Genomic DNA, 22,404 nt, shown 5'->3' with positions numbered 1-22,404 from the left:
AAGATGATGGACGGAATGTTGCACATTGGCAAAACATTCACCCCCAGTCACAGATATGGGTTTAATCCATTGTTATTTTGCTCACCACGCCACCCCAGTTCAGACATGGCCATATGCAAATCAGTCTTGACCCTGTGCCTCATGGGAACAGTCCAGCCCGAACTGCCAAGCCATGTCTTCCCTGGACCGGAATCAAGCATCCTAGGACCAGTTTCGGGGTTTCACCCCTCTTCAGCCAGGATAGCTTGACTCCAGTGGCGTAGTGAGCACGGGGACCCACGTCTGGGCATACCCTTCCCACATAGGGCGAACAGCAAAACACACAAGATGATGGAGGAATGCTTTTTTCCAGTCCAGGGTGGACCTGGCTTGGCAGTTCGGACTGGACTGTTCCCATGAGGCACAGGGTCAAGACTGAGTGGCATATGGCTGGGTTCAAACTGGAATGGCATGGTGAGCACAAAAACGATGACTTTAGGCCCAGATCTCTGTGCTGGGGTGAATGTATGACATTGTTCAGCATTCTGTCCATCAACTGTTGTTTTTGCATTTGTCACACTGAGTGGGAAGGGTATACCCAGACGTGGGTCCCGTGCTCTCCATGCCACTGGAATCAAGCTATCCTGCCTGAAGAGGGGTGAAACCCCGAAACCGGTCCTAGGATGCTTGTTTCCAGTCCAGGGAGAACCTGGCTTGGCAGTTTGAGCTGGACTGTTCCCATGAGGCACAGGGTCAAGACTGATTTGCATATGGCTGGGTTCAAACTGGAATGGCATGGTGAGCAAAAAAACGATGGATTTAGGCCCAGATCTCTGTACTGGGGTGAATGTATGACATTGTTCTGCATTCTGTCCATCAACTGTTGTTTTTACTTAAGATAAAACCCCATAGGAAATAATGTTAAAGTAAACGAAGAAATGCTCATGATAAACCGTATCAGCTGCAACTTCCCAAAATGGTATCTGACAGATCGATTTGTAACGCAGAATTGTGTAAGAAATGCCACTGTTTGTAACCTTATATAAATTGCCAATAAAAAAAATAAAAACAATTAAATCATTTACAGTAGAAAATGATGTTAATGTCTAAAGTAATCTGAAACTAAAACATGTATTATTTATTCCCAAAATATATTTAGGATTAAAAATTAATGTAACATTCATTTTTATAAAAATATACTTAAATTACTTGCAAATAATTTTATAATTCGCTGTTATTGGTTTTTTAAGCAAAATAAAACAATGATTTTTTTTTTTACTTTAGCTGGAAACGATTTATTTTTACTTACACTTCAGAAAAATATTTTTTATTTAATATAATTAATTAATTAATTAAAGATTTCAATCAAAATGAAGCCAATAGTGCTGAAGCATTTTTCTTTTGTTCTACATTTAAATAAATATTTCAAAAAACTACATTACTATATAACAAGAAACTTTTTTCATTTAAACTTTTTTATTTTTCCCGATATTTTACCATAGGAAGACTCTGCAGTTGAAGCAGACATCTGCGCATGGTAAAGAACAGGAAAAGTAAAAACGTTTATTAAACTTGGAAAAATTTGTAAAAATATGTTGTACTTTAATTTTATATATTTATTTTAAATGTAGAACAAAAGAGAAAAATACTGCATACACCGTTAATTTAATTTTGAGTAAAATCTTAAATTATTTTTAAATATATTAAATTACAATTGTTTTTTCTGAAGTTCAAATTAAAAAAAATACATTCCAAACTAAAGTAAAAAACATACTTTTACAATGAATTAATTATTTTTAAAAGTGATGTATATAATTAAAAGTAATATAGTAACATCTTGATAAAATATTTTACATCAATTTTTAAGTTTAAAAAAGATTGTTAAAATACTTTACAATGAAATGGTAAATGTACTTTGTTGCTTTATCATCAAATTATGTTTCTTTATATATTTAACTATTTTAAATAATGTAATTTAATTTAAAACCAATTCCAATGGGGTTTTATTTTAGTCCCTACCTCTATTATTTTCTATGTAAGGGTGTTGCAGTATCAGTGGTTGGCCACGTGTGGAACCGGACCTACTAATGTTTCTTTTTGGCAGAAGTAACTTGCCCTCCTAAATGTTGCTCCATCACCTGTTTCAGGGGTGGAGACATGTAAGTCTACTCATTTGAGTAACTTTACACTACATTTTTTTGTGAATAGCTCAAAGTAGTAAAGTTACTCAAAATCGTCAGAGTTAATTTCACATGTAAATTACTCAGAAGTGTATGTTCCCTTTGTGAAAAACCCCTCAGTGTTTTGAAGCAGGAAGAATATGGAAGCATGTGTTCTTACTTTCGATGGCCCACACACAATGCTCTTGATGAAGTTGAGAGCAAAAATTGTAAAATAACTAACATACTGAATTTTTCCTTTCTGGTTTGTCTGGTATTTTCATATTGAGTATATTCTACATCCTGTTTTTGATCTTTTCTTGTGGACCGGAAAAGAACATGAGTACATTGTACTTAATTAGGGACCAGCTCCATAGTTTCTAAAGGAATGTGCTTTTTACTTTTCTTACATAATCCAAATTGATGGAGGATAAATTGTTCAGTGCAATATTTGAAGGTGGAGTCTTGAATCTGAAGGAATAAAAACTAAAAATTTAAACATTCTGGGCCTGATTACGACTTTGGCGGTCCTCCGCCAGCACTGACAACATTGCACCCCCAGGAGGACCACCAAGGCCATGGTCAGACCACCCACTGGATTTCGAATCCAGCGGCGGTGGTCTCACAGCGCTGTTCTGTTAGACTCACAGGAGGGTCTAACAATCAGGCTGCCGCTCCGTTCAATCAATCAATCATAGCATTTGTATAGCGCGCTACTCACCCGGAAGGGTCTCAAGGCGCTGGGGAGAGGGGTCCGTTACTGCTCGAAGAGCCAGGTCTTGAGTTGCTTCCTGAAGGAGAGATGGACCTGGGTCAGCCGAAGGTGGATGGGGAGGGAGTTCCAAGTCTCGGCTGCCAGGTAGGAGAAGGATCTTCCTCCGGCGGTGGCTCTGCGGATGCGTGGTACGGCGGCGAGGGCGAGGCTGGTTGATCGTAGCTGGCGGGTGGGCGTGTAGAAGGTCAGGCGGTTGTTGAGGTACATGGGGCCCTGGTCGTGGAGAGCCTTGTGTGCATGGGTGAGGAGCCTGAACGTGATCCTCTTGCTGACGGGGAGCCAGTGCAGGTCTCTCAGGTGGCCGGAGATGTGGCTGTGTCGGGGGATGTCCAGGACGAGTTGTGCAGAGGCGTTCTGGATGCGTTGGAGTCTTTTCTGAAGTTTGGCTGTGGTTCCGGCGTAGAGGGTGTTCCCGTAGTTCAGTCGGCTGGTGACGAGTGCCTGGGTGACCATCCTCCTGGTCTCGGTGGGGATCCATCGGAAGATCTTACAGAGCATGCGCAGGGTGTTGAAGCATGATGATGAGACGGCGTTGACCTGTCTGGTCATCAAGAGGGAGGAGTCCAGGATGAAGCCCAGGTTGCGTGCGTGGTCCGTTGGCTTGGGAGTGGTGCCCAGGGCAGGGGGCCACCAGGAGTCGTCCCAGGCGGAGGGCGATGATCCCAGGATGAGGACTTCCGTCTTGTCTGAGTTCAGTTTCAGGCGGCTCGGGAAAGAGGGTGCAATTACATGAGGGCACAACATGTGCCCCCCCAAGCATGCACCTCCAGGTCCAGAGACGGCAGGGGGCCCTGTTAGGATTCCCTTAGTTGCCTCCCGGCCACCCTTTTCATGGTGCACTCACCACCATGAAAAGAGCGCTAGAAAGGCACCTCGGAATATGCACGGCTTTGCCGCTGCAGCACTGCCAGGATATTCCTTCCTTTGTCCACTGTGCCACCGCAGTGGCATCCTGGATCTCTGGCAGATGCAGTGGCCCTATGGCAGTCCGACCACCACACTCCTAATTCTGCGGGGGGCTCGCAGTGTGGCAGTGATCAGATCACCACCATGAGTCTGCTGTACTCGTAATAAGGCCCTTTGTGTATTCAAATGTTGAGATGGTGGTCTGCTGTGCCTCACAGACAGGCGCTTCCAGTCAATCACATGAGTTGCATCGGATATCATGCCTCATGCATATTAGTGAGGCAGGATATTTTGCCTCTCCTTACCAATTAAGATTTTGAACTACAAATTGTACCTAATTTGTACATCAGTCGCATTGCAAAACACAGGTCAGGTCTCAACACAGTTGGGTCCAGATTTAGCCTAGGATTGCATTGCTCTTGTGTCACACAGGGTGATGCAAGGCAACACAATCCTTAAGTCAGATTTACCAAGCCACTGCGTGGCTTGGTAAATCTGGATATACCAAGACAGCTCAAGTCATTATATGGGAGGATTGTGAGTGTTCCAATGCATCCACCAATGTATTTTAGCGCTTTCCCAGATTTACCAAGGCAGGTAAACCCAGGAATGCGTCAAAATGCTACGCCTTCCCGATAGCATGCTCAAACCTTCCTCAATTATGCTAGCTTGAAATTGCTACCTGCCAACTTTATGCCTCCCAAAAAAAACAGGACACCAGAGTCTCTAGCTACTTCGCGCCAGCAGACACAAGCTGCCCTGGTGGGATGGGCGGACAACGCCATGGCGCTTACCAGGGAGAACCTCCTGACATCCTTACAGGATTTTAAATAGGAACTACTCGAAGACCTAAGATCAGATGTGAATGCATCTTTGGAAAGCCTCCCTGCAGACATTGTGGAAATATGGATTTTTAGGGTCAGTTATGTCCCCTATCTTGGACCCCAACGGTTTCATGTATAAACCATAGGTACATGTATGTTTCCTCCAGTTCCAGTTATGAAGACGCAAACACATGTGCGTCCACCGTCAACATGTCCTCTTTCAGATCCGCCATGAATGGGCCGGATATTCTATTCCTAAGTATGAAAGGCCACCGGCTTTATATGGTTCACTTATCCCATTTTACAGTTCAGACGAGTAGGCCCTGATTCTGCCATCAAGTTTTTTCTGCCTTCTGCCTCTGAAAGCTCCAGTCTGAGCTCGCATCTGTACCCATGAACTTTGTCCTACTCCCTGCGCGGCTAACGGTGCCTGACTCCAGCCTGTTGCCTGCCAAAAACTGTATTTCACCTTCAAGATTATCTGCTTTGCTCCGCTCCCTATCCAATACATTCCTGTCTAGTAGTTTAAGTAAACATTCTCCCAGCTACCGAGCAAAGGGCCCGGCTTCTCTGTCTTCATGCAAGTAATTAATAGCCCTATTACTATGGAAGATTTCTGCCCTCGCATCTAGTGTAGACACTTAGACGCTTGTACACGCACTAACGGACAGTATAGTCAGTATAGAATAAGATTCTATCCTAAGAGACCTTTCTTTCTGGATAACACAGTTCTTTAAACATAGGATATTAGATATGATTTGGGATTAGGTTGACATAACCCCAGACTTCTGTCTCCACATGTAGAGCTAAATGTCAAGTCCCCTTCATCCCCTAGTTACACGTCAATCACACGTCATGCTGCTGCGCGCGCATCTCTGCCAAGTATTTCTGCTGACATTGCGAAATTCTTTCATGGAACCACCCATTTATGACATCATACCTGATGACGTTCTTTAGTTACACCCACTTTAGTTACGCATGTATGTTCTTATCTTTGTTATCAACTGTTACGCCTCCGGCATCTGTTTCACTGTAATGCCTATTGTATATAAATGATTACTTGTCAATAAAGTGGGGTCCTTCACTTCCTGAACCTTCGTGGTGATGGAATATGGAGTCCTCAATTCGAATTGATTTTGGAATAAAGCCCGTTCCGAACCTCTAATACCACGGATTCTGCCTCTTATTTTACTGAGCTATTATTATAGATTTTCCGCATCAAATTAAGTCCCGGTAATTAAATTATTTACCACATATATGGCGCCCGAATAGGGACACTTTCTCATCTCACGCGCCGGAGGTGCGTTGCAGGCCCGGTCTCCTGTCACAGCTGGACGGACAACAACGCGTACCCACAGGATTTCCTGTATCTCCCTCCTGCCGAGTAACTGAGGCTGCGATCAACACCCAGACGAGGCGGTGAGAAGTGCGAAGTATCCCGACCAGAGCCTAGCTGAGAGAGCAAGATCCGAGGTATACAGAGGCCCACCAGTTCCGAAGTTCCGAAGTATCGAGTCGAGTCCAGTCCGGTCCGAGTCCAGTTCAGTTCAGTTCCGAGGCCTTCCGTTCCGAGCTACCCGGTGAGTACCATTGTCGGGGAGGCGTTCTGACGTGCACATAGGTTGTGCCGGTCAAGACGGGTTTGGGTACACAAATCCGGTCTGCACTGTTTCAGCAGTGTATCTGTACTGTTTAGCAGTATATCAAGTATGTCTAGTATATGAAGTCAGAATTATCTAGTAAGTATCGAGTATTATGCTTAGTGAACGGCCATCATTGTTGTTCATTAAATGTTAAATGTTAAATGTTTTAAATACGTTCTGCATATTGTGGTGTGAATGACTGTTCATTATTGTGTTTCGTTGTATTAAACGTGTTCAAAATTAGGTATCAGATCAGATCAGTTCTCAAAATGCCGCTCTTTTCGAAATTAAGACAGATCAAAACTAGAAAAGGGGTACTCGAAGAAGCTGTTCCCATTCCTCCTAGGGACACTCCAGGGTACTTTATGTATCATAAACATGGCCTAGACGCCATATTATTTCTTGATTTATGGGTAGACTACACCAAGGCATTACCAGAAAGTCAGAGGTGGCCCGCAGCTGGGACCTGGGATGCAGATTGCATCGTGAAAGTAGAGGAAGAATTATGGAAAAAGAAAGCTAGACAATCACAGAAAGACGCCATTGAATTATGGCGTAAAGAATCGTATAGACGGACAGAAAAAGCACGTAGACAGGAAGAGAAGAGTAAGGAGAATTTAAATAAAGTTCGAGAAAATATATTAATTGAAGAAGGTACTCGAGTAAAATCAGAACAAGTAGACAGACAACGAAATGCCCTTATGAATGGTATGTATCCTCTCCTGGCCGAAGGATTACCTAAGGCTACTCCGGAGATACCAAAAGACTTGCCACCCCCATTGTTTCCGATAAAGGTACATCCCAAAGGGCATCCCAGAACCGCAGAAGATGTTTTTCTTTCCTCTTATTTAGACGACGCAGCTCCCGAGTATGCTAATGCTGCGCCACATAGACCGCCTGCAGAGGGGGTTCAACGCCAAGACCCTCTTCCGTCTGTACCTCCGCAACAGCAAACTCCGACACAAGTTCAGGCAAGCACATCTGCTTCGACATCTGTATCCACACCTATAGTTGCTATATCACGTTCGACGAATTCTTTCACATCCAGCACCCCAGGCGGGGCTACCGGAGGTACATCAAACATTTTTTCCACGCCACCCAGAGTAAATAAACTTTCCTTTCAAGAATTAGCCCACCAACGTACGCCCAAACTAGTAACTCCCAACACGCTCAAGGAACTTCTAATAGATTGTAGATATGACCCTGTGCCCGGAAAAGGGGATGAAATGATGCTAGCATCATTACGTATCCGACGAGCTGCTATATATTTAGGGAAGCTACCAGGAATGACTACACACTTAGAAAATATATATCACTTTGTCCAGTCAGGGCGAGATTCTGAGAGTATTAACAGAGCCATGGAGTACCAAAAAGTGGAAATACAGGGGGAACTGTTACGTTTCCTCATAAATTGTGTGATCAGAAATCAAGACCAACCAGGGGTAAATCCGAAAGAAATGCAAATTCTTACCACATGGAGTCAGAATATATCAGAGGGGAGACATGATAAACGATCATGTATAGTAGCTATGTGCCGAAAGATCCGCAAAGAAATAGAACGAATACACGAAGAAAGATTAGCAGTAGACGAACCTGAACAAACCGAAGACGAGGAAGAATTAGAACTGCCCACAGGACAGTTAGAAACCATGGCCTATGTAGGTAGAGGAAGATCTTGCAATAATACTAGATGCTTCACTGATCCGATACGTCCGGTACGTCCAGATAATAGCAGAAATTTCCAAACTCCTATAATAAATATAAGGTCCCCCGAACATTCGTTCCAAGCCGCTGACAACCTACTCCGAGAACGAAGGGGTTATCATATACTCGATTCTATGGACGAACAAGAATTAGCCAGGTCAGCCGTTCATTGGGTTGATAGTCCCGGAAAATATAGTGATGATACATTAGCACACACGTTTTTGAACCTCGCCCCAGATGAACAGCGTTTAGCTGGTATCTATATGATTCAACAACTCCTTATATTATATAAAAGCCAACACTCCGACCCTGGTCCCTTACCTGATATATTGACTAAATTACTCACGAATAAATGGAGAGGTTCAGGTACTGAGCTAATTAGAGAAATACTAGAATCCAGAAAGCAGTACATTCTTTTTGTATGTCCCGAACATGTTTCACTGCCCATCAAGGAAAGAACAACGTACTATATGGATAGACAGAATCCCTTACGCGAAGTGCACCCGATAAAAGGTGAGGACAATCAGTTTAAACGTGTGTTTGTATACACACCCATATCTAAAATAGAACTATTGGAAATGAAGAAGGTGGTACCCAGTCATGACAAAGACCCAGCGGGTTTCCACCGAGAAATTAAAGACATGTTGCTCATGGGAGAGTATACCTACCCCGACATTATGACAATATTGAAGGTATTAATGCCTGCGGGCATTTATGAAAAACTCAAGGAAAAGGATTGGGAGGTGGGAGACCAAAAGATAGATTGGACAGCATTAGAAAACGAAGAAAAAGCTCGAGGTCCAGGTGCAGGGCTTGGGGAGAAGACCAAAACACTACCAGGTTTACTAGTACAGGTACTGCCACGTTTATTAACTACGAAAAAGGAAGACTGGGGTGCAATCTCAGCCTGTAAACAAAAACCAGACGAGGACACTGGTGATTTCTACGCCCGATTCGAAAAATGTTTTGGTATAAATAGTGGAATAAAAGCAAGTAGCGAGTCGTATCCACATCTGTTTGTGACAAAGTTAGTTGAAAATTCTTTGCCCCAAGTTAAGAATAGAGTATTGAAATTCGAGAGTACCTGGCAAGGTAACACTCCGTCACAAATGTTACAAATGCTACAGTACCATCACAATAGAATTAGAGAGGAACAAGAACATGAACAAAGACGCATGAAAGACACGAAAATGAAAATGCTAGTTTCCCAGACAGTTCCAGCTGACGGTCATAAAAAGGGTATGACACAGTCCAGTGTTTCAACAGGTCCTGTAAAAGGGACATGCAACTATTGTAAACAGCCAGGTCATTATGTACACGATTGTCCAGTTTTAAAACATAATATCGCCATAGGTAATACAAAAGAAAGACCACGGCCACATAGACAGGATCAGAACCAACAAGGAGCCCCGCAGCATGCACAGTCCATGCCAGCTCCGCAACAGTCTCTGCCGGCTCCACCATCGCAGCCTATTGCTGCCACACAAACAACGACACGACAGATGTACCAGACCGCACAGTATGACTATCCTGATTATCAACGATACTCATGAAACAGCCTAGAGAGGGAAGTTGGCTTACCCCTTATTGAGGTCCCTGTAGATCAAGAAGGACCTTATGTACACAGTGAACTATTAGGCCAAGATAGAAAATTTTTACTTGATACAGGGGCAAGCCGAACAACAATAAAACGTAGTGAAGTTCCAGGGGCACCCCTCTCAGGCTCACAGAATATTTCCCTTGGCTTTTCAGGAAAACATATCGTTAACGAAGTATCACAGCCTCTTCCCCTTACGATTGGTCCTTTGACACGAACTACAGATTTATTGCTTACTAAATCATGCCCAGAAAACGTGTTAGGTATAAAAACTTTGAAAGCTCTAGGAGCTATAATATGTTGTTCTCCGGAAGGAGTAAGATTGTTTTTACGTGATTTCAAAGGGCACTATGTGTCCCGAGACATGGATCACCGACTGCAGACTTTACCCACACATTTATGGGCACAAGGCCCTACAGATGTTGGTTGCATGAACATTACACCATATCGAGTCACACTAAAGGCAGGAGTGGTACTACCACGAATGCGACAATACAAGTTACCACCAGATGCTGTAGTGGCTTTACTGCAAATCATTGACGAACTTATTACCCAAGGAGTGGTTGTGGAAACAGACTCCAATGTATGTAATTCACCGATAATTCCGATTCTTAAACGAACTGATCCAAAGGCCCCGCCAGTATATCGATTGGTCATTGATCTGCGCGAATTAAATAAATGTATTGTACCACAATACCCCGTAGTTCCAGACATTTCTTCATTATTGACAGCTATTGATTCCGAAGCAACATTCTTTACTGTAATTGATCTCAAGAATGCCTTTTTCAGCGTCCCAATAGATCCGGAAAGCCAATACTTGTTCGGATTTAGTTTAAATGGACGAAGCTTTAAATTCACACGCGCACCCCAAGGATTCACAGAAAGCCCCAGCATCTATAGCCAAGCACTGAAACGAGAACTTGACAGTATACACATGCCAGTCAACACTGCCCTGCTTCAATATGTCGATGATCTGCTGATCACCGCTAGAAGCGAACCTGAATGTGAAAAAGCCTCACTGACGGTTTTACATTTTTTGGCCGAAAAGGGGCACAAGGTGTCCCCTTCTAAGCTGCAATTCTGTGTCCAGCGAGTTGTTTACCTTGGTCACTCGCTGTCCAAGGAGGGAAGGCAGCTTACACCAGATCGCATCCAGTTAATTGCTAACATGCCAATACCCAAGACACAAAAGGAGGTGCGGGCTTTTATAGGCCTCACTTCATATTGTAGGCAGTGGATCCCTCAGTATGCATTTCTAGCAAAACCACTCATTCAGTTGACAACACAGGAGGCAGCCACATCGACTGTCCTCCCTTGGACACAGGAACATACACAAGCTTTTGAAAGCCTAAAGAAAGCTTAATGTCAAGCACCCGTTTTAGCAACACCATGTTACTATAAACATTTTACACTCTTTGTTACAGAACGCGAAGGTACTGCTTTGTCAGTACTCACTCAGGAACAAGCAGGATCACACAAACCGTGTGCTTATTTTTCTAGTACATTAGATCCCGTAGCTCAGGCTCTGCCTGCGTGCCTGAAATCAGTGGCAGCAACAGCTTTAGCAATTAGACAAAGCGATGCCATAGTGTTAGGACACCAATTGACAGTACAAGTACCACATGCAGTAGAGGTTCTCTTGAACCGCACACAGACACAACACTTGACTATAGCACGACTCACTGGTTACGAATTAACATTGTTTCAGCCACATATAGAAATCAGACGTTGTAGTACATTGAATCCTGCCACACTGTTACCAGTAAACGGAACAGACCCACTTGCACATGATTGTATTGAAGTTATCACTATCACGACGAAACCCAGACAAGACTTGACAGACGTCCCATTGTCAGATCCAGACCTGACGTTGTATGTAGATGGGTCATGTATGAGAACAAGTACAGGAGAGTTAGTGGCCGCGTATGCAGTCACAACAGATACTGAAGTTATTGAAACAAATCGCATAAATACCTTGTCCGCTCAAGTAGCAGAGCTCGTCGCTCTGACACAAGCCTGTATTCAAGCTACGAATAAAAAAGTCAACATATATACTGATTCACGTTATGCATTCGGAGTTGTACATGACTTCGGCGTGCTGTGGCGAGAGAGAGGTTATTTAACTTCTCACGGTATCCACATTCAGCACGGACCCCTTATTCATGCCTTACTAGATGCAATACATCTACCCACTGCAATATCAATTATGAAATGTAAAGCTCATACGAAAGTTACTGATATCATTTCCCAAGGCAATGATTTAGCTGACAGAACAGCTAAACAGACTGCTCAAACCCACACGTCTGACATGACAAAGACAATAGTTCCGACACCAACACATTGCATGACGGTTAAGGATCCCGCTCTTGACGTAATTGACATACAGACACATGCTACACCAGATGAAATAAAGAAATGGACTGAATTAGGAGGGACCCAAACGGATCAAGGATGGATGACGAAGGAAAAATCTGTGTGGTTCCTTCCTGATTCAATGGTCCAAGTTATCATTAACACTGTACATAGTCCAGCGCACCTAGGAGAAAAAGCTATGCTAGACAGCATTCAACACCTTTGGTTCAACAAACATTTACGAGCAGCAGCTAAACAAAAAGTCCGTACCTGTATGATCTGTTGTCAGTTTAACCCAGGTAAAAGCATTCCCGTAGAACAGGGTGGATTTCAGCCTCCTGATCACTCTTTTGAAGTCCTCCAGATGGATTATATCCAGATGGAACGATGTCGAGGATTCAAATATGTTCTCGTAGTTGTCTGTGCTCTTTCCCGTTGGACAGAGGCATACCCGGTTTCAGATTACACTGCCCCGACTACTGCCAAACAGTTGGTTCGAGAATTCTTCCCACGATACGGTTTACCACGTGTTGTCTACTCAGATAACGGCCAGCCGTTCTCCTCCGAACTAATGAAACACGTTTCACTTTTGTTAGGCTATCAGTGGAGATTTCACTGTGTCCGACACCCCGAGGCAGCAGGTCTCGTGGAACGACATAATCAAACTCTGAAAATTAGATTGTCCAAAATATGTAGAGAGAAAGGTGTCGACTGGGTAGTAGCCTTACCAGTTGCACTCTTTTACATGAGAATGGTAGCGCACTCTCGAACAGGGCTATCCCCTTATGAGGTGGTCTTTGGTAGACCACCAAATATGTGGGGGACGCCTATACCACGAAAAATAACTGATGTTGACTGTAACATGCTGACAGATTACTTGGCTTCCTTGATGTCTGCACTACAATCTTGTCGTTCACAGGTAGCTGCAGCCTTTCCCGACAACACCGAGGTGAAACCCCATGACGTAATTCCAGGGGATTTGGTGTTAGTGAGGAATTTTGACCGGAAGTCCCAGCTGGATCCTAGGTGGAGATCGCCTCAACTCGTACTGTTAACAACGAGGACAGCCGTGAAGATCGAAGGTCGAAAAGGCTGGATACATTCAAGTCATATCAAGAAATTTCATGGACTACCGTCCGATGTAAATGACACACCTTGCGTGTCTTCACCGATTGACTCAAAGCTTCCTTTGGTTGAACTGAATGACAAAGAACAATACAGACTAAAATTAAGGTCTACCAAGTCAGACAATTTGATTGTTTAAGTCCTCTCCAAGGTGAATCGGTCGAATTTGTCCCTGACATGAATCCCCTAGACCTGAATAGAGAAAGACACCGAAGGAAGCGAATGAAACAACATGCGTACTATAAATCACTGCGTAGTCATTGCACAGTGACGTTATTAATTTTGTTTTTCTTATGTCTTTTAATAATAGCTGCAAGTATATTGTTGCACATATATTATCCTATTTCTAAACATGTTCATAATGTTACTGCTGAACATTCTTTTAGTGAACTTCCCCCGCATGAGTTGTCATATAGATTTGCGCTGCGCAACAACACTTTTATTAGTATGTTACATCATTCCCATCAGGTTAGCAATGCTACAAATTGTTGGATATGTGGCCGACTCCCTCCCTATCAGAACTATAAAGGAATTCTGCCTCTCTTCCCATACCCGTTCACACACAATGGCTCCTGTGGAGCATGGTTTAGTCTAATTAATTCCCAAGATTCGAATTCCGCAGTTTATCAAGACAACTGGGTATGGGGAAACCTGCACTTAGTTTTACTTAAAGTCTGCTACCCTGACAAGAAGGGACTTCCCAAAAGAACAGGAACTGATCTAGAAAATGAAGTATATGGATTAGGTAATTTCACGCTTAATCTCATGATCCTGAATGTCGAATCCGAACCTGCACCAATTTTGCCCGCTATGCCAGTATTTCCAGTTAAAGGTGAATTATGTATAAGAAAGAATGGCTCTATACACATGGGCCACAGTAAATGCACCACTGTAATAGAATTCAGTGATCAAGGCAAGTCTACATTTAGAGCTTCTTGCCATTCCTACTTTGTATGTGGTCAGACTGCATATATACGTTTGCCTCTAGATTGGGATGGTACCTGCTACATTGGATTCCTTTTGCCACCTGTTTTCCTAGCTCCTCCTGATTATCATAGAAATACTCATTTAGTACACAATAGAGAACGGAGAGATCTCCCAATAGTCGATTACACTGAGACAGCATGGGAAAAATACACAGATTTCAATAAAGGTCTCTTTCCCTATATAGGTACAGTTACCAATAGTAAGCTGATACGTAGATTAACCAGAACCCTTGAAGCAGTAGTGAACGAAACTATTTCCGCCTTAGGCAATTTAACAGAAGAGCAGTCTGCTATGCGGATTGTTGTGCTTCAAAATCGTCTTGTCCTTGACGTCATCCTGGCCGATAGGGGCGGAGCTTGTAGGGTCATCGGATCAAGCTGTTGCATTTTCATACCAGAAAATTCGCCATCTGTATATAAAGCCATAACTCGCCTTCATAAGATTGTAAGCCAGATACACCAGAATCCAGGCACCTGGACTTGGTCCAGTTGGTTTTGGAGTGTATTATCTACCTTTGGATGGAGGGTCCTATCCTTCCTAGGTATTGGCTTTCTCATACTATTCAGTTGCTGTTTATGCCTACAATGTGGACCAGCGATTTGTGGTCTGTGTGCCACCTCGTGTATCCCACATCCAAGTTTTCATTCAAGATTCCGGAAGAAGAAAGAAGAACAAATGATGCTATATGAACAGATCAACGGATTGATGAAGATTGATATCTCTTAAGGGCAAGTAGGGGACAAGGAGGGAATGTGGAAATATGGATTTTTAGGGTCAGTTATGTCCCCTATCTTGGACCCCAACGGTTTCATGTATAAACCATAGGTACATGTATGTTTCCTCCAGTTCCAGTTATGAAGACGCAAACACATGTGCGTCCACCGTCAACATGTCCTCTTTCAGATCCGCCATGAATGGGCCGGATATTCTATTCCTAAGTATGAAAGGCCACCGGCTTTATATGGTTCACTTATCCCATTTTACAGTTCAGACGAGTAGGCCCTGATTCTGCCATCAAGTTTTTTCTGCCTTCTGCCTCTGAAAGCTCCAGTCTGAGCTCGCATCTGTACCCATGAACTTTGTCCTACTCCCTGCGCGGCTAACGGTGCCTGACTCCAGCCTGTTGCCTGCCAAAAACTGTATTTCACCTTCAAGATTATCTGCTTTGCTCCGCTCCCTATCCAATACATTCCTGTCTAGTAGTTTAAGTAAACATTCTCCCAGCTACCGAGCAAAGGGCCCGGCTTCTCTGTCTTCATGCAAGTAATTAATAGCCCTATTACTATGGAAGATTTCTGCCCTCGTATCTAGTGTAGACACTTAGACGCTTGTACACGCACTAACGGACAGTATAGTCAGTATAGAATAAGATTCTATCCTAAGAGACCTTTCTTTCTGGATAACACAGTTCTTTAAACATAGGATATTAGATATGATTTGGGATTAGGTTGACATAACCCCAGACTTCTGTCTCCACATGTAGAGCTAAATGTCAAGTCCCCTTCATCCCCTAGTTACACGTCAATCACACGTCATGCTGCTGCGCGCGCATCTCTGCCAAGTATTTCTGCTGACATTGCGAAATTCTTTCATGGAACCACCCATTTATGACATCATACCTGATGACGTTCTTTAGTTACACCCACTTTAGTTACGCATGTATGTTCTTATCTTTGTTATCAACTGTTACGCCTCCGGCATCTGTTTCACTGTAATGCCTATTGTATATAAATGATTACTTGTCAATAAAGTGGGGTCCTTCACTTCCTGAACCTTCGTGGTGATGGAATATGGAGTCCTCAATTCGAATTGATTTTGGAATAAAGCCCGTTCCGAACCTCTAATACCACGGATTCTGCCTCTTATTTTACTGAGCTATTATTATAGATTTTCCGCATCAAATTAAGTCCCGGTAATTAAATTATTTACCACAACATACAAAGCAAACTCGATTCTCGACAACAGGATGACTCGGTGGGCACCCGCGCCATGTATCTAGAAACCAAGACGCAAGACTCAAAACACTGCTTGACCAAGGCAGAGGCCACAGCGAAATGTTTTCAAGCACACCTCCAGACATCCCTATTGAAAAGCGAGGATCTAAAGAATAGTTTACATCGCATTTGCAAGCTGGAGGAGGGCGCGGAGGGACCAGGTCTAGAGGTGTTTGTAATCGGCCTCTTCTCTGAGTTGTTAAGCTCTTCCAGATTGAAGGTGAAGAAGGACAGAGTGCATAGAGTGGGACCACCTGACTCAAGAGGAGGCAAGATGCAATGAGACGTACTTACGAAACTGCCTTCGTTTAAAGTTAAGGTGGAGATCCGTCAAGCTGTACAAAGGGCTGAGGTGTCCTTCCAGGGCTTCACATGTGCACTATTTCAAGACATAGCGCCAGCCACTCTAGCTTAATGCCAACAATTCCACCAAGTTATCGACAAACTAAAGAAAGACTCCATTAAACACCGCTGGACATAGCCCTTTGGTATCGCTTTTACTCTACAGGATAAAAATCTCCAGGAAGCAGTGAAGATCTTGGACCTGAGGCTATCTGAGGACCAAGTGGCTGGAGAAGACGAAGATGCGAGCACAGACCCTGGGAAAGATGCAAATGGAACTGAGCCCTGGCAATCTCATAAAGCGTGGGTGCCAACAACAGAATTGTTAAAGCTCTCGAAAAAGGATTTGATCACTTCATGCATACTGGCCTGGAGGACACCCTTGTCACTACTTTATAGCGGCTTCCTTGGGACACAGGGAGGCTTACATAGCGTGGGGGGTATTGGTTGTAACAAGATTGTTCTGAAATACATGCCAACTCTGCCATCTACCTTCTATTAAGTTCTTTATATAGATCAACTATGGTAAGCCATTTCCACCTTACTTTAGTGGATTTTGAACTATACGTCCATGCTAAAATTCTTCTTCTTAAGGAAGATACTTTTATGTAGAAATTATTCACTTGCTCAAACATATTTTGGGATGATTTCGTTTTGATTTTTCTTTTCCTTAACATTAAAGGATACATGGGATCCAACACTTCACCAACCAACCAACCAACCTACACGGGGTGCCAGGATGAGTGGTACTGTCACTGGGTTTAAAGAGGGGTACAGGAGGAGCTTCACAAGCCCTTCAGCCCTTCAGTGGTTTCATTACATTCTGCATAGATATGTTGTTGTTTCATAGGTCAAGATGGTGTCACATGCTTTGCGTGGAATGTTAAAGGGCTCAATTCTCCTGCCAAGAAGCATAAACCATGGAAATACCTCTTAGAGCAAAGACATGACGTAGTAGCGTTGCAGGAGACACACATGAAGCGGTCTGAGGATCACAGGTTACGCCATAGGGCCTACCTAATCATCTACAGATCGTCAGCACCATCAAAACATAATGGAGTTACTCTCCTGTTCCACTCCTTTTTAAAGTTTCAACCGGAGGGCTGTAGGTCAGACAAGCAAAGAAGGGTAGTCATGATTAGGGGATGACTACATGGTCAAATGTACACTTTTGTCTCTGTATACGCTCCCAATACTAAACAGGGACGATTTTTTAGCTCTATGTCGGCAATGCCGGGAGGATTCGCAGAGGGGGATATGGGGCTGATGGTTGATTTCAACCTCACCTGGGATCCGAGTGTGGATAGTACACAGCCCCATAGTGCCAGTACTGGTAGCTTCCCCAAAATGTTGAAATGCGACTTCTGAGACATGGGCCTAACAGCAACATGGCGTACTCTACATTCCACTGTGAGAGACTATACCTTTTTTCACATACCCACCGCATGTACTACCAACTAGAATATATTTTTGTAAATCAGGCACTCCCACAGGTGTTACTGTCTACCTCTATTCACCCAATCACAATATCCTATCATGCCCCAACTACTATGACTTGGGCTGCAGCTCCAGCGAAACATCAGCGCTGCTTCTTTTTGGAGTCCCTGATTCGAGGTAAACTGATTCGAGATGCCCTATCACAAATCGTTAGAGAATTAATTTACTTTAATGCCCCCTGTGACACAACCTCAATGAATAATTGAGATGCCTTTAAAGTGGTACCTAGGAGTCAATGTGTTGCCATGACCGTGGCCCTCAACAAACAAAGAACCTAGGAGAGACTAGAACTGGAGAAGGAGCTCCGTGAGGCAGGGAGAGCACATAAAGAGAACCTGACACTACCCCTAGAAAGGAAAGTAACTATACTCAGGGTGTAAACTCAATGCTATTTGTAATAACAGAGCTGGGCTCGCTCTCCTATGGCTCAAACACACAACATATGAACAGGGAAATAAAGTGGCTACTAAGGGTTAAATGGGAGAAAGAGTACATAGGAAACATCGTGAGCGAGCAGGCATGGAAAGCAGTCACAGACCCCGAGAAAGCTCAATATTTGCTCAATCCTATAGAATACTCTATTCCAAGGACACTCCTGATGATGAGAAAGCTCAGTTAGTCTACCTTGAAGGAGTAGATCTGCCTTAGGTAACCAAGGCACAAGTAGGAAGCCCCATAACTGAAGAAGAGATTTGCACAGCCATTACGGCGCTCAAATTGTCTAAATCCCTGGGGCCAGATGAGCTGACGGCTCAATTTTATAAGACCTTTAGCTCTGAGTTGCTACTTCATCTTGTCCCTTTATTTAACTCCATGGTTGGGGGGGGGGGGGGTATCTTCCTCCATTAGCCAGCTCTGCTCTCGAGCATCCTGAAACCAGGGAAAGACCTTCAAAGGTGTAATTTGTACTGGCCGATAGCGCTCGTCAACCTAGACGCCAAACTATATATGAATGTTACAGCCTCTAGGCATGAGGGCTTGCTTCCGGACCTTATACATCCAGATTAGTCTGGCTTCATAGCAGGTAGGCAGGGGCATTCCAACCTAGGATTCTGATCAAAAAAGCCACTAAAAAATCTATACCGGCAGCTCTCTTGGTATTAGACACAGATAGGGCCTTTGATCAGGTGGATTGGCCCTTCTTTTTTAATACCCTACGACAAATTGGCTTCTGCGACCAGTTTATAGCCATGATTAAGACCAACTACATGTGCCCTTGAGCCTGAGTCCTGGTAAATGGAGAAAGCTCTGATGTCTTCTATCTGGAAAGAGGAACACAGCAGGGATATCCTCTCTCTCCATTATTGTTTGCCCTCAGCATTGAACCCTTTGCTGTAAAGATTAGATTGACGGCCACTATTTAGGTACGTGGTTTTGGAGAGGACAAACATACAATATGTCTCTCTCTGCTGATGACATACTAATGGCTACTACTGATCCCGTAAATACGCTGAGAGACCTGTGGACAGAGCTGCAACATATCCAGCTTTCAAATTTATGACTAAATCATTTCTTCTTAACCCCTTCAGTGCCACACCCTTTCCCCGCCCTGTGCCGGGCGTTACATTAGCGGGCGGGGTTCATGACGAGATAGTCTCGTCATGGGCACAGCGCAACCGTGCTCCATGACGAGACTATCTCGTCATGGGCACTGAAGAGGTTAATTTGAACTTACCGCATTCTGAAATAGAGCGGGTAGTGGAAGACACACCTTTGCAGGGGTCGAATAAAGAGATTACATATCTTGGCATCTGAATTATGGCCAAACTCCCTGAACTTTTTAAAGCTAATTATCCCCCACTTCTCCAACAACTGAAAACCGACTTTTGACGTGGGCTCCTCTATACCGCTCACGGCTATAAAAAGGAATGTACTTCCCAGACTATTGTATCTATTTCAGGAACTGCCAACCGATTTAGATCACAGATTCTTAATCCCTCTACAATACATGTTCATACGATTTACCTGGCAGGGAAAGAGAGGTTGTCTTCCATATAAACAGCTTTGCTTGCCAAAATCTCTGGGGGATCTAGCATTACCAGAGCTACACTTGTATTATAAGGCTTCTCAGCAAAGGATAATTCAGGAATGGTCTGTAAGAGCCTCTGACAAACACTGGCTCCATATGGACTTGGCCGTGGCAGGGAGATGTATTTGGGATCTACTCTGGAAACCCAACAAGGACCGCACGGACAACGAATACTTGAGCACTCCCAAAACAACCATACTCAAAGCTTGGGAAGAGTTCATTCATATAGTTGCTTGGACCACCGTTCCCTCTCCATACTAAGGTTTGAACATTGCCAGAGAACTTTTCAACTTTCAGCATCGGAACACTACCACTATACACAACACAGACACTGGGTGCTGGGAGACGATATGAGAGAATCAGCAATGAGGGACCTTACTCCTATTAAACAATTTGTGAGGACGGGAGGGGCATCGAAGGGCACCATTTCCTTTTTATATTCTCTACTACTTTCAACTCTCGACCATCCCCTCCCACGACACATCACCTTCTGGGAGCAGACGTTGGGTAGGGACATTAACACTGACCAATGGGGCAAGCTTTGAAGGGACATACCTAAATTCAAACACTCCATGGGACTACAGGAGGCCCACTACAAGGTGCTTTTGATTTGTACCAATCCGACCAAGTTAGAGAAAATATTCCCTGCGATATGCTAACAGAACTGGAGAGGCTGTGGCATGTTGGCGGATTTTATGCATATCTGGTAGGATCGTCCTTCGATTAGACCCTTCTGGGATGAAATCTTAGCACAGATCAAAGAGATTTTGGGGTATTCGGTGCAGAATGACCCAGGTTTTGTACTCCTAGGCCTACGAGACTCCTCTCTCAAACATCAAATGATAGGGGATAGATCGATTCTCTAGCTATGTCTGGGGGAGGCAAAGTACCCAGTGGCAGCAACGTGCTAGAACATAGAGGCCCCATCTATGACACAATGGCACGCTCACCTGAGCCAAGCTCTATCACTGGAACGCATGGTGGATATCTTAACAGGCACTTTTAAAAACTTTGATTATGTAATGGGCCTTTAGGTCATTACCTACAACGGGGACTACCCTTGTGTGCTTGCCCGACACGGATACAGGCTCTACACTTATTCCAATATTAATGCAGGCACCAGAGGAAGAATTATAGGAAGGTCTAGAGACCAGTTTGCGGCAAGCTCTGACTATGTAGATCCAAACCCAAGAGTACTCTGTGGACCTGTGTATACTACCTGTGCTATGTTTTCCCCTGTGCCTTTAATTTATAGATTTTTGCTCCTTTTTTCCCTTCGTGGGCGAGGGGTGGATAATGAAGGAATGATGAGAAATCTTTGCTACAGTTTATTAACAAATGTGAAGACACCTGAACATGACCAGCAACTGATTTCTCCAATAGCATTGTTGTAAGTCACAGGTTCAACTGTGACAATTGTATACAAAACAAAAAACAACATGATTGTATTGATGTAACTTCTAAAAGCTCAATAGAGGAAGTTTTGAGAAAAAATAGAACTTACATGCATCAGCAACTCTTCTTTTGCTGTTTTTATCTCCATTTCTAGTCTCTGAATATGCTAAAAGACAATATAAATCAAACTATATCACCCTTTAATGCATTGATGTACACGAAGACTAAATACATTTTTACAGGTTCTCTACAGGGGGAACTTACATAGATACATTATGGTCTTAACATTTCCATCCATATTCATTAAGGATCCTTGATAACTACTATTTTTTCTAACACCACAGGTCAAATAGCAACCACCATGGTGATAGGGTGAGGTGTGTATTGCACCGAGTAAATACCATTACTTAGGGCCGAGGTATTTAATAAGAATGGTAAATACCTTCTATTCCAAGTTCTTCACTTGGAAACGAGGAACAATCAGTGTTTATCTTTCTTTGTTTTGCCTATTTTCCTGCCCTTTTCTCCCAGTACTTGCCAACATCTGGAACACTGTGGGTAAGAGGAGATATTAAGAAAACAAAATCATAATTTAGTTACCTGTGCATTATCCTGTTAGATCTGAGATCAGAATTATCTCTTAAACTCAGAACTAAGTCCTTAGCCATGATGACCAATTTCAGAATATTAGCACTTCTTTGGTCAATTATGCAGGACAGCAAAATCTGTCCCACATGGGTCACCCTGCAATTTGACAATCATTCAACCAAGCACATCCCTGTGGTGCGATGTGCCACCCTTCCAATGTGCTTCAGTTCCTTGTCAGGAGTTTGAATAGCTATAAAAGAAAAAGTTACTTATAACTACAGTTCTCCATCGATGGCATCTTTCATAAAGTCACATACTTACTTTAATTACCAACATCGTGCTGGGACCCCTCGATAGTCAATGTTAATAGAACAGCAAATGAAACTGACGACTTATTGACTACACATCGCCAATCCACCTCATTTTATGACCTGAAGTCCAACCAATTAGGTGGAGGTGCCAAGAGTTCCAATCCTCCTCAGAGGCGCCAATTGTCAAATTTTTATAG

At 43.5% G+C, this 22,404-nt stretch overlaps 1 protein-coding gene across 2 annotated transcripts in view; it reads right to left on the bottom strand.

Annotated features, from left to right (window-relative positions):
* CCDC192 (coiled-coil domain containing 192) overlaps positions 1–22,404 on the bottom strand; it is a 1,307,223-nt gene that overhangs the window by 519,965 nt on the left and 764,854 nt on the right. For both annotated transcript variants that reach the window (XM_085632706.1, XM_085632707.1), the window contains one exon: positions 21,418–21,474. In XM_085632706.1, coding sequence (XP_085488832.1) covers positions 21,418–21,474 — 57 coding nt within the window. The remainder of the gene's footprint in view (positions 1–21,417; positions 21,475–22,404) is intronic.

Source organism: Triturus cristatus, chromosome 2_1, assembly GCF_964204655.1.
Source record: "Triturus cristatus chromosome 2_1, aTriCri1.1, whole genome shotgun sequence".
NCBI classification, from domain to species: Eukaryota; Metazoa; Chordata; class Amphibia; order Caudata; family Salamandridae; genus Triturus; species Triturus cristatus.
This window is presented reverse-complemented; position numbering and strand designations above follow the sequence as displayed.